Source organism: Chrysochloris asiatica, unplaced genomic scaffold (genome assembly GCF_000296735.1).
Source record: "Chrysochloris asiatica unplaced genomic scaffold, ChrAsi1.0 scaffold00007, whole genome shotgun sequence".
NCBI lineage: Eukaryota > Metazoa > Chordata > Mammalia > Afrosoricida > Chrysochloridae > Chrysochloris > Chrysochloris asiatica.
The window spans coordinates 27,679,358-27,691,504 of record NW_006408525.1 but is presented as its reverse complement, the minus strand read 5'-3'; the positions used below and the strand labels follow the sequence as shown (position 1 = coordinate 27,691,504).

Sequence of the window (12,147 nt, the reverse complement as noted above, 5' to 3'; positions counted from 1 at the left end):
CTGATACAATTTGATGAACTTGACCTACACCTATGGAAGCAGTAGCTCAAAGAGGGAACAAATCTTTACAGCGACGATCATTCCCACTCCCTCAGTACATAGGGTAGACAGGGATGGGCAACTTGGACATTGGCTACCCAAAATGGTGGCAGGGGGGCTACAAAGGCAAAGCTTACAAACTTTCAAGAGGGAGCCTAGATCCAGAGGACACACAGGAAGGTAGAATCCCCACTGAGTAGTATCCAACCTGTCTGTGCAGGGCTGATGAAAGGAGATGAGGATAGGTCTGTTGTGGTACAATAGTAAATAATTGTTATCAGGACTGACTGTAAGGGTTGGAAATGTAAAGGTAGATGTTTTGTAGCAAAAGGAGGGGAGTGGTTGACTTTGCAGTCCAGGAGTGGAGGTCCCTGGGACCAGCAAGGGAGAAGAGTGGAGAGCGGGACCCTACCCAGAGAAGCAGTGACACCAGAGATGGAGGCAGAGACGATGATGTGGAGAGATGGAGCAGATGGGGACTTTAGACCCAGAGAGGGAGAGGGGCTGTGTACTGACGACTGAGGGGCAGGCTTGCAGGGTATACCCTTTGGTTGTTTGATGATACATGGAGGGGATTGTAACCATGGCAATGAAATGATATACTATAGGATGAATGTAGAGCTAATGTTCTCCCATGTAGACTATCTCATAATTCATAATAAAACATTAAAAAGAAAAAGAAGAGCTGGGTGTGGAGTGCATCGTTTGGACCCAGGGTCCCTGCTCTGGGAACCTCCTAGACCCAGGAGACAAAACATTATAACAGGAGAGATGGTGAGAAACAGCAGCAGCAGAGGCAGGAGAATCAGGAGGTGGCATGGGGGGGGGGGGGCACCTTCAGGACAAGGCTTACTGGAGGTGCAGGGAGCCTCAGGGAACTTACTGGCAGAGCTAAAGAGTTTTGTAACAATTGCCAGACTAGAACAGAGGCCAAGGACTGAGGAACTGAGAGGACAAGGGCCAGAGAGAGCATGGCTGCACACAAGGCTGAGAAGAAGCCGTCCTGACCAATAACTGTATCCTCAGTCAGTTCTGGTTCTGAATTGCAACCTGTTACTTCCCAATAAACCCCCCAATCATGAGTACTGTGAGTTCTGTGTGGCCACTGCAACAAACTATCAAACCCAGCAGCAGAGGAGAGAGTTCTGTGGGAGGACTGACTGGTATCAGAACTGGTAAAAAGCTTGTCAAGAAGAGGTATGTCTGACTTCCACTGCTTAGCAATCAGCTGATAATGATATTCCTTCCCCCTTGTGAAATCAGAGGCGGTCAGAAGCCTCGGCCAGGCCAATTTTACATTGAGCAACTTAATCAAGTCCACACAGCTTGCAAACAGCAGAGCCAGAAATCAAAGATAGGTCTGTCTCCTTCTGGAGTAGCAAATACATGGTACTCCTGCTCAGCAAGAGGAAGCAGGTGAGAATGTGTTGGGCATGAATGGTGTCTGGGCTCAGATGCATGTGAAGCAGAGAGGGTGCAGCATGCATGCTCAGGAAATGCAGCTTGACCCCAGTGGAGGATTCATTTGGAGAGCAGTACAGAAGTGGACTGCTAACCACAAGGTCAGTGGTTCAAACCCACCAGTCTCGTATCAGAAACTCTATACAGGGTTGCTATGAGTAAGAACCAACTCAATGGCATTCAACAACAACAACAGAAATAGGGTTAGAGAAGGCCTTGAGTGCCAAGGCAAAAGAGTGGTTTTTATTCTGTAGTCAAAAGGGGCCAGGGCCAGTTTGTCGGCAGGGCGGGGAGAGGTAACAGATGAATGACAGACAGGGTGTGTTTACTGGCGATGTGTGGGGCCCATCAGAGAGAGACGGCAGTAGAATGGAAAGCAGTAGTGGCTGAACTGTGGTAACCAGCCAAGTTGTTGGTGTCAAGTCAATTCTACCTCATTGTGATGTCGTCATGTGTGTCAGAGTAGAACTGTGCTCCAGGGGCTGAGTTTTCAGAAATAGATTGCCAGGTCTTTCTTCCAAGGCACCTGAATGAACTCAAGCTGCCAACCTTTGGCTGCCTCACCCAAGGACTCCTTCCTACTGTGATAGAGATGCTATTTTTATGTCCATTTTACAGATGAGACACTGAGGCTGAGGGAGATTACATGACTGAGCAAAAGTTCCAGAGCCAGGACATACATGTGTTGAAGCTCAAGTCAGTCTAATTCCAGAGCCCATGCTCTTGACCAGCCCATGGTTTACCAGGCCCTGTGTGAGCTGACCCGGCCTACTGCTTCCACACTCTCTCCCTGATCAGTCTGTGCTCTCCACCCTTCTGCTTCCCCCTGCCTCAGGGCCTTCTCACAGATCCAGTGAGATCCTGGACATCTTGTGCTCCTCAGGTCGTTTTCCCACAGCTCTGGGTACTGACAGTTACCACAATCACAACTGTTTAGCTGTTCAGTGTGCCTGAGGTCTGCAGGGCAGTGGCCTTTGTGTCTGTTCACTGTTGTGCTGCACGCGCCAAAGGCCTCAGTGTATGCTTGTTGGTAGGTCTCAGTGAATGCTTGATGAGATGATGTAAGAATGCAAATGTCCCCAAGAGCCAGGCCTCTGGGAGCTTTCAGGAATCTTGAGCCCCTACCCTTCTCTTTGCAACAAACAAGCAGGCTCAGTTTGCCAGTTACCCTAGCCCTGGACAAGTGGGAAAATTCACCTCAAGTGTGCAGCACAGAAAGTAGGAGTCAAGGGAGGTAGCTTAAGTCACCAGCAGCCTTGGCAAAAGGCTGAAATGCCACCCCAGGCCCCCCTCCTCTGCTGGCCTTTAGGGTGCACTCACTATTCCCTGGCGATCTCCAGGTCCTTTCTGTGGCTCTGCAGGGCTGCTGCCATCTGCCCCAGTTCAATCTGGGCATTCCCGATGCAGCTGTACAAGTTTCCAACCAGCTCGTCCTTGTTGGGCACCTCTTCTTTGTTCCACTCCAACACCTTCTTCAGCACTTTCTCAGCTTTCTGAAGGCTCCCATCAGCACTGCCGCTGGTCAGCACTGCCCAGGGAGAGTGGGGATGTGGGGAGGGGAATCCTCATTCCTCAGGGACAACCCCTCCCTCCCAAGATGCCAGCCACAAGTCGGGAACTCAGGGTACTGTACATGCCGCCGTCCCCCCACTTGGCCCAGACCCAGGCATCTGTCAAGCTGTGTGAGAGCACCACCTACACATGTCAATATCCTCAAGGCTTTTGAGGATGTAACGGGCTGTCTGCGAGGGACGGCGTTTAGAGTCACGTAGCCATTTCGCTTGCATCAGCTTCCGGTCTCGCTCCCTGGCATAGATGGGCTTCTGCTGTCTCCAGAAGTCGCTGCGAGTGTCCAGATAGTTGATGCCGGTCATGATGAGGTCCTCCACTGTCAGGCCGCGCTTGATAGTGCCTTTGATGAGGTCTGTGGAGAGGGGTGTGTAAAAAGAGACCAATTTAAGGGGTCCCTGCTGCTGGGAGAACATGTGGAGAGCGAGAACATGGGTAGCAGAGTGGGCTTATCCAGGCCGGGGTAAGGCCAGAGCCTCCCTATCGGCCCTCCCATGCATGGTACAGAGCTAAATGAAGAGGTCCTTTATGGCAAGATATAGGAAGCTACCAGAAGGAATGGCTCGTGGGGAGTGTTCTGAGCAGTCTCCAGCCTTCCTCTGTGTCCTCAGAACTAAATGTATGACCTGACCCAGGACACCCATGCCAAGTGATTGCTGAGGTGCCAAGCAAGCCAGTGCATGCTGGGAGCTGGAGGGGGGTATGCCCAAAGTCTTGCCTGCCCACCTGTCCAGAGGTTATAGCTGGTGGCAAAGCTGCATCCAGCCGCACGGCTAATGTTCAGGCTAGCCCTGTCCTTCACAGAGGCCACCCCAGGCAGCTCCTCAGGAGGGAGAGCAGTAGACAGGCTTGTCACCAAGGAGACTATCAGTGGAGACGCTGCCATGTGACTGACTAGCAGGGAATCCTGCATTAGACCTTAGGAAGCCAGTTCTGGGAAAAGGTATCTGATTCAAGAGCAACCCTTGCTCAGGCTTACAAGCTAATGTAATGACAAGACCCTCAGCCCCACGTTTATGAGACACGGACTTCAAGGCTCTGCCCTGTCTACTGTTGCTAACAACATAGTGAGATGGACAGAGCAGTGGACTGGAGGTTACAACGCATGGGTTCTGGTGTTAGCTCCACCACTAACTTGCTTGTCACCTTTGACCAGTTGCTCCCGGTTCTGAGTCTCTGTTTCCTCGTCTATAACAGGAGGGATGGAAGAGGTAATGCTTCAGAATGTTCTAGTGCTAGTATCCTAGGACCTGTCTTCTAGCTCCTCTCAGTTGGATTCCTTTGCCCGTGTATAGACTGGGGGCCCAGGAAACATCCCTATCAGAGACTACAGTGATAGAGGGGTCCAAATCGCTGTCATGCCCTCTCAGGGTACCCAAATGATTAAGAACACAGACGCTGAAATAGAACTTCCTGGATTCACCTCTGAGCCTTGTCACTTCCTATCTGCATGTGATCAGAGGCTTAATTTCCTCCTCTGTAAAATGAGGGTAATAGTAAGGCATGTCCACAGGTACATGTTAGCTGCCTCTGGCTCACATTGAAGCATCCACCCCAGGTACCCTGTTGCAAACCAAGCATCTGAAACCTTCATCTAGTAGAAGCTTTTCCAGGTACTCCTTGTCCACAGAGAGCTCCCCCAGGAGCTGGCGGATGGTCTTCTCACTCTTCAACGAGCACTTCCGTTTGCTCTCCCTCTTGGTGTCATGCAAGAAGTGTCTCACAGGATGAGGCTTCTGCTGGGCTTTCATATTCTGGGAAGGTAGAGCAATCCCCAACAGGGTCTCAACAAACTCTACCTAGCTATGACCCCAATCTGTGGTCCCCTCCTCCTCCTCCTCCAGGACCTCTTGGTGGGCCAAGAACCAGGTGGTGTATCAGGGACACTGGCTGCCACCTGGTTTGGGAAAAGTTAGATTCCCAAGACCCCTTGGGAGTCTTGTGGTCATCTAGCCTCCCCTCAGATTCAGGACCCTTACCTCAGCTTGCTTGCTTAAAAAAGAAAGGTCCCCTCTGTTCTCCAGTTTAACTGATGAAGGACCTGCAAGGTCAATAGCTGTTATTTAGGACAGCCAGGCCCCCAGGCATGACCCATTACATATTTTTATGTGGAAATGGCTGACTTTGGCAGGGGGATGGTAGAGACTGTGGTAAAGCTGGCCCTGAGCCAGTCTAGCAAGCAAACTGTACAGGCAGTTTGAGTCAATTCTCCGAGGAGTTAGCCCCTGCTCGCCCAAGGCCATGGTAGCCAGATTTCCAAACAGAGAAAGCCCATGGAATTGGGGGGGGGGGTCTCCAAGTGTGGGGACCATTTCTACACTTGGCCACCACAGATCTGAACACTGGAAAGCTCTCCCTGTGCTCCAGCATCCTGTGCCATTGAGCTGATGAGCAAGAACAGCCTGTTGGGAGCATGTGACTACAGAGGGAGTCAGCCGGGGACTAAGCCTGACCCCTAGTCAATACTATGACAAAGACAGGCCTACTTTGAAACAGTTTTGCAGGTGCTGCTGTACTTGGAACAATGGATCTAGGTCTGGTCTTCCAAATGGGCAGTTCCTAGTATTCAGCAAAATCAGCATCAACAGCTAAATCTAAATCCACATGACTCCCATGTTCACCCACTGTGCCTTAGGCCTTCCCCCCAATCTAAGATCCATGGGTCACTCACTCCCTACTGAGTTGTTGATGGCTTCCTGGGCTTTCTGAATTCCAACTTTGAATTCCCGGTCAGGCCGCAGCTTATAGCCTCGATGATAGAACACCAAGGCAAATTCAAAGTCTCCCATGGTGTACAGTGTCTCGGCCTTTTGTAATATCCCCTGGAATGAGAGGAAGTCTAATCAAGGTGGACAGACAAGGCTTTATTGGACTCAGCGGTAGTAGAACCAAAGGGTCCTGAGTTAAGGGTCAAGGTTGGGATGCAGGGGCGAGGGAGTTGAACAAGTGAAGCAAAAATGACATCAAACTCTAGCTAGTCTGGCTGGTTCTTCAACTATCTATAGCCAGAACTGCTGCAGGCAACTGCAATGGTGAAAGAATGAGTTGCTCTGGAAGTGTAGTGGGTTACGAGTTGGGCTGCTAACTGCGAGGTCAGCAGTTCGAATATACCAGCCACCCAACAGAGAGAACGGTGAGGCTTTCTGTAAAGATTTACAGCCTCAGAAACTCTATACAGGGTTGCTATGAGATGGAACCGACCCCACGGCACACCACCACCACCAACACCACCACCAGCTGGTAGTCACCTTGCAGAAAGTTGGGTCACCCTGGAGTGAAGCCTCAGCATCCTTCAAGGAATTCTCCAGGTCTCCCATCTTCAAGAAACACTTGGAGCGGGCAACCAGACAGTTCTTGTCTCCGTTCTGAAGGTGGAGAGCCTGAGAAAGGAACAACTCAGGAATGATAGGTATCATGCAGGCCAAGGAAAGTGCTCTCCCGAAAGGCTAGCCCCAGAGTTTTAAGGGGGGGGCCACAACCAGGCCCCCTGGAGTTTATCAACTCCAAAGCAACACAGTGCTGATCTTTGCTCAGTCCGCATAATGATCTGCATGTGGTTCAGTGTGAACAGGGGCAAATCACAGGCTTGAGATGTGGGAATGTGCTATTCTGTGGATATATTGTTGTTGTTGTTGTTAAGTGCCGTTGAGTCGGTTCCGACCCATAGCGACTCTGTATAGGGTTTGCGAGGAGCAGCTGTTCATTGACCTTGCAGTTCAAATGGCTTGGCAGTCTGGTGCATTAACCCATAGCACCATACCAGGACAATACCTGGGATTCCCCCTAGTCCACACAGACAACTGAATCTTACAATTTATTATTTCTTGTTGTTGTTAAGTGTTGTTGAATCTGTATGACCTGCTTAGTACACATCAATTCAACCACCTGAAATGGCTGCACAACACATTCAGAACACACTTCCAAAACTTACATGGGGTTACCATGAACTGGAATCCACTCAATGACACATAGCAACATCAACAACATGGCAAAAAAGCCAGAAAAACTGCAGCTGTGAGAGACGATGACGTGGAGAGATGGAGCAGCTGGGACTTTAGACCCATAGAGGGAGAGGGGGGCAGGCTTGCAGGGTGTACCCTTTGGTTGGTTGAGGATGTATGGTGGGGACTGTAACTATGGCAATGAAACGATACATAATAGGATGAATGTAAAGTTAATGTTCTCCCATGTAAACTATCTCATAATTCACAATAAAACATTAAAAAAAAAAAAAAAACCACTGCAGCTGTGGTTTTGACCCCAATGTGGAGGTGAAACAAGTACCCCATGTCTATTCTCTGAGATCACCATACTCTTTGATGTATGTCCTTTGTGAGGCATCAGATGGTACTCAGCCCTTTGTAAGACTTCCTACTTTTCTAAGAAGCGGAAGTAGCTACTGCCTTTCAGAGAAGAGGTCACCCCTCATCCAAGGTTACCTTCCCTCAGGGTGTTCACTCCCTGCCAGGGTTTTTGGAGGATGGAATATGGTCCAACAATTTGAGAGAGGAAAACAGATGAAGGTAGGGCTCCTGAACTCAGCTATTGGCTCAACCGGTCAATCATTTCTAGTTTGAGGGTATGGTAGGTAATTGAAAGGGACAAAAAAAGTCTTGATACCCATTGAGAAGCTTGACTTTAGGAAGAATCTTGGGGCTACTGTTGTTAAGTACCACTGAACTGACTGATTCAAAGCAAGTCTTACTGGATTTCTCAATCTGTAAAAAGCTTTATGGGAGGAGAAAGTCTCATCTTTCTCCTGCAGAGTGACTGGTGGGCTCAAAGCACCCAATTTATGGTCAGCAGTCCTGGACTTACCCTACTCGGGTCCTTGTGATCCCCTTGGGGCTATTAGAAGAATAAGAATGATCTCTTTGCAGCAAAATAAATTGTCATAATAACTTACAGCTTGCCCAAGAGGATGTATAGTATGCTGATAAGCACCTCAGCACTGGAGTCTAAGTGCTTAGGTTTGCATCCTTTCTCTGCTACTTGCTAGTTTAGTGAAGTTGGGCATGTTATTCAACCCATCAGTTTCCTTATCTATAAAATGGGGCAGTAGTAACTCTCTCAAAGACTTGTACTGCATTTAGCAGTTTGCCTGATATTCTAAAACAGCATTCAGTCTCCCTTGGTTAGAAGGACAATACTAAGGTTGCATATAATAATGTTAGTTATTTGACCAGTTGTTAAGTCAACTCACTCATGTTGGTCCCATGTTTGTCAGAGTAGAACTGTACTCCACCAGGGTTTCAAAGATTGATTTTTCTAAAATAGATAGCCAGGCCTTTCTTCCAAGTTTTCTCTAGGTGTGCTCAAACCATATATATATATATATATACGTGTGTATGTATATATATTTATTTAAATAAACTTCCTAACTAATGGTGGGATATTGAGGTTGCTGTGTGGAAGGAAGCCAGTTAATCATGAAACATTTAAATAAAATTAGTAGGGGAAGGAGTCACTGCTAATCCCAAGAATGGTTATTAACAATCAGGAGGAAAATAATTGGAAACTGGTAGAAAATAACCAGCGGTGGGGCTTATCTGTAGCTGATGGAGCTACTTGGTGGCATTTCAATCAAGAAATAGGGAATAATAGAGACAATAGTAACTAACTGAATATGGTTCTGCAGGCATCATTAGAACTTCTGTGTAATGGAGAATTAAAAGAGGAGATCATTGGTTAGTAAATTCAGAACACGACTCACATTGCTAAAGCTCTGGGCAGCTTTAGTGTATTCGCCGCATAGATAGAGCCGCTCGCCCTCCGCCATGTAAGAGGGAAAAGTGCTTCGCAAAACTTCATTATCTGGGTCCGACATGGTAACCGGATTAGGAGAAGCTGAAAGAGAAAAGGGAGAAAAAGGAGCCCTAGAACGTCTGTTTAGCTTGTAGAAGCCTTGTCTCTTAGCAACAGGGAGGTTTAAACATACTTCCGGCCCCGCCCTTCGCTCACAGCAACCTGAATCCCGGGTGCAACAGCTGCGTGTGCGCATGCGTCTGTGCTGCAGCGCACAGGGCTGGAGCGTGATGGGCGCGTGGCTGCTGACGCAAGGCTATCGTCTTCCGAAAGTGTTTTCTATGCCACGCTCCATCGGGTCTCTCCAGAATTTCTATGTGTCCACAATTTACCGGGAAGACTCGCGTATAGGCAGCCAAAAAAGCAAGAAGGGTTTAGAGGCAAAATTCCAAATAAGGATAAGTCATACATGGCGAAGATTCGAACACCTTATGCCTCTGTCAGAAAGAGAGTATTGGGCTTGAAGGCAGAATAGTGGGGCTGCTCTAACACTCCTGCTCCTTCCTAAATTGTGACCCTGAGCGAGACATAATAACTCTGAACCTTAACATTTTTTGCCAAATGAGCATGTAAACAATGAATGAAACCTTCAGGGATGTGTTCCTTGGAAACCCTATATAGGGTCGCTATGGGCTGGAATGGAGTACTGGTATGGAGCTGTAGGACAAGCACTGGATCGCAAAGTTGGCGGTTCAAACTCACCAGCTGCGTCTCGGAAACCGTATACAGGGTAGCTATGAGTCAGAACCTACTTGATGGCGCTTACAAACAACAGGGTTGGAACTGACTTGATGGAACTTAGCACCAACAACAAACATGGCAAATAGGGGACCGCGGTGGCACCATACATAAGCACTGGACTGCAAACCACAAGTTCAGAGTTTCGAACCCACCAACTGCTCCATGGTAGAAAGATGAGGCTTTCTGCTCCTGCAAAGATTTCAAGCCTCCCAAACCCTGTACAAGGTCGCTGTGAGTCGAAACCTACTCAGAGACACTTAACATGAAAACTAAGGGTCCCTGCGTGCACAACCGGTTACGCTGACTGCAAGGTGGACATTTTGAACTCAGAGATGCCTTGGACTCCTGGTGTGTCTGTATGATAAGCACTTTATTGTGAACCACAAGGTTGTTCATTCAAACCTACTAGCTGCTCGGAAACCCTATACAGGACTGCTATAAGTCAGAACAGACTCAACAGCTCTTAACAACAGCAGAGATACCTTGGAAGACGGGCGTGGTGATCTGCTTCCAAAAGGCCACAACCTTGAAACCGATGGAGCAGTTCTACTCTGCACCCATGGGTTGCCGTGAATTGGAATCTACTTGTCAGAAACTAGAAACAACGTGGAAAATAATTGTATTTAACACATTTATTGAGCACTTGCTAGTGGCAAGCCTTGACCAAGTCCTTTCTGGACATCCTCCCCACTCTCTAGGTGCTTCTTCTAGATTCCTGCAGCACTCTAAGTCACTCTTTTAACTATGTTTACCGCGTTACTTTCAAAACTTCTATTCTGAACACTAACCAGCAAGTTTGTGACTTTCATGCTATCTGGCTTATGTTGTAATTCTTAGGTGCTGTCCAGTCGATGATCCGACTTACAGTGAGCTGCTGAGATGGAGTAGAACAGCCCCCAGGTTTTTCTAGGTAGTGATCTGTGTGGTGCTGTGTAAAGTCTGTAAAGCCATTTGAACTGCAAGGTTGGCGGTTCCAGCTCACCAGCTCCTTCTCGGAAACCCTATATAGAGTTGCTATGGGTCGGAACTGACTTGACGGCACTCACTTAACAATAACAACAATCTTTACAGAAGCAGGTTGCCAGATCTTTCTCCCTCAGAGCCCCTGGGTTAGTTCTAATTGCCAACTTCTCTGTTAGCAGGTGAGAACTTCATTATTGTACCACCAGGACCCCTTGTAAAAGAACATGTTGTTGTTAGATGTTGTGTTAGTTCTGACTCATAGCAACCCCATGTAAAGCAGAAGAAAACCCTGCCAGGTTCTGCACCATTCTCACACTCCTTGCTATGTTAGAAGCCACGTTACAGATCTTCCTCTTTTCTCTCTGACCCTCGATTTTACCAAGCAGGTTGTGGTTTTCCAGGGACTGGTCCCTCCTGAGACCATGTCTAAAATACGTGAGACGAAATCTTACTCTTCTTGCTTCTAAGAGGCATTCTGGCTGTACTTCTTCCAACACAGATATGTTCATTCTCTGGCAATCCATGATATATTTCATATTATTCACCAACACTATAATTCAAGTGTATTGATTCTTTAATCTTCCTTATTCAGTGTCCAGCTGTAACATGTATGAGACAATTGTATAGCCTGGGGTCAGTCCTTGGCTTAGATATTAAAATGACATCTTAACTTTTTATCAGTTTAAAGAAGTCTTTTGCAGTAGATTTGCCTAATGCACATGTAGTGGTTACCGCTGTGGAGTCGGTTCTGACTCACAGCAACCCTGTACAGGGTTTTGGAGGCTGTAAATCTTTACGGGAGCAGAAAGCCTCATCTTTCTCCCACGGAACAGCTGGTATTTTCAAACTGCTAACTTTGAGGTTCACAGCTCAATTTGTAACCCCTACCCTACCAGAGCTCCTTTAATGCACGTAATCATATGATTTATTTCTTTTTTAAAAATTTATTATTGAGTACAGGTTTACAGAATAGACCATCAATCCCACATTCAACAAATCATACACTTTGTGTCATTACAATAATTATAATCCCTTCCATGTACCATCAATTACCAGTATTTATCTCTATCACTTAAAGGAGCTCTGGTATCGTAGTAGTCATGAATCGGGCTGCGAACAGTTCAAAGCTACCAGCTGCTCCGTGGGAGAAAGATGAGGCTTTCTGCTCCCGTAAAGATTTACAGCCTCAGAAACCCTGTTCAGGGTCGCTATGGGTTGGAACCGACTCGACGGCACTTAACAACAACAACAACCTCTATCATTTAACTCTTATACTTTTCCCATTGTTTCCAATACCTTCATCTTTCCTCTGCCAATTTCCCTCTTGTTATATAAGACCTTCCCCATTACCCAAGTTAACATATATCTACCCTCTCTACCCAATGAATACTTTTCCCTTCCCCCTCTAGTAACCATCATAGAATGTTTCTTTTAGCAAGGAAACCTTTTCTTAACTTTTTACAACAGTGGTCTCATACAATGTTTGTTCTTTTATGAATTAATAATTTCACTCAGCATAATGTCCTCTAGGTTCATCCTTGCCATGTGGTGCTTTGCAGATTCATCATT

General features: G+C 47.3%; 1 protein-coding gene across 1 annotated transcript in view; it reads right to left on the bottom strand.

Annotated features, from left to right (window-relative positions):
• TTC25 (tetratricopeptide repeat domain 25) overlaps positions 1-8,950 on the bottom strand; it is a 40,078-nt gene extending 31,128 nt beyond the window's left edge. Inside the window, exons 1-7 of the mRNA XM_006833698.1 lie at positions 8,783-8,950; positions 6,318-6,449; positions 5,741-5,891; positions 5,049-5,110; positions 4,658-4,823; positions 3,200-3,424; positions 2,821-3,028 (exon numbers count right to left, since the gene is read on the bottom strand). Coding sequence (XP_006833761.1) covers positions 2,821-3,028; positions 3,200-3,424; positions 4,658-4,823; positions 5,049-5,110; positions 5,741-5,891; positions 6,318-6,449; positions 8,783-8,896 — 1,058 coding nt within the window. The 5' untranslated portion in view covers positions 8,897-8,950. The remainder of the gene's footprint in view (positions 1-2,820; positions 3,029-3,199; positions 3,425-4,657; positions 4,824-5,048; positions 5,111-5,740; positions 5,892-6,317; positions 6,450-8,782) is intronic.
• Positions 8,951-12,147: the final 3,197 nt, after the last annotated feature.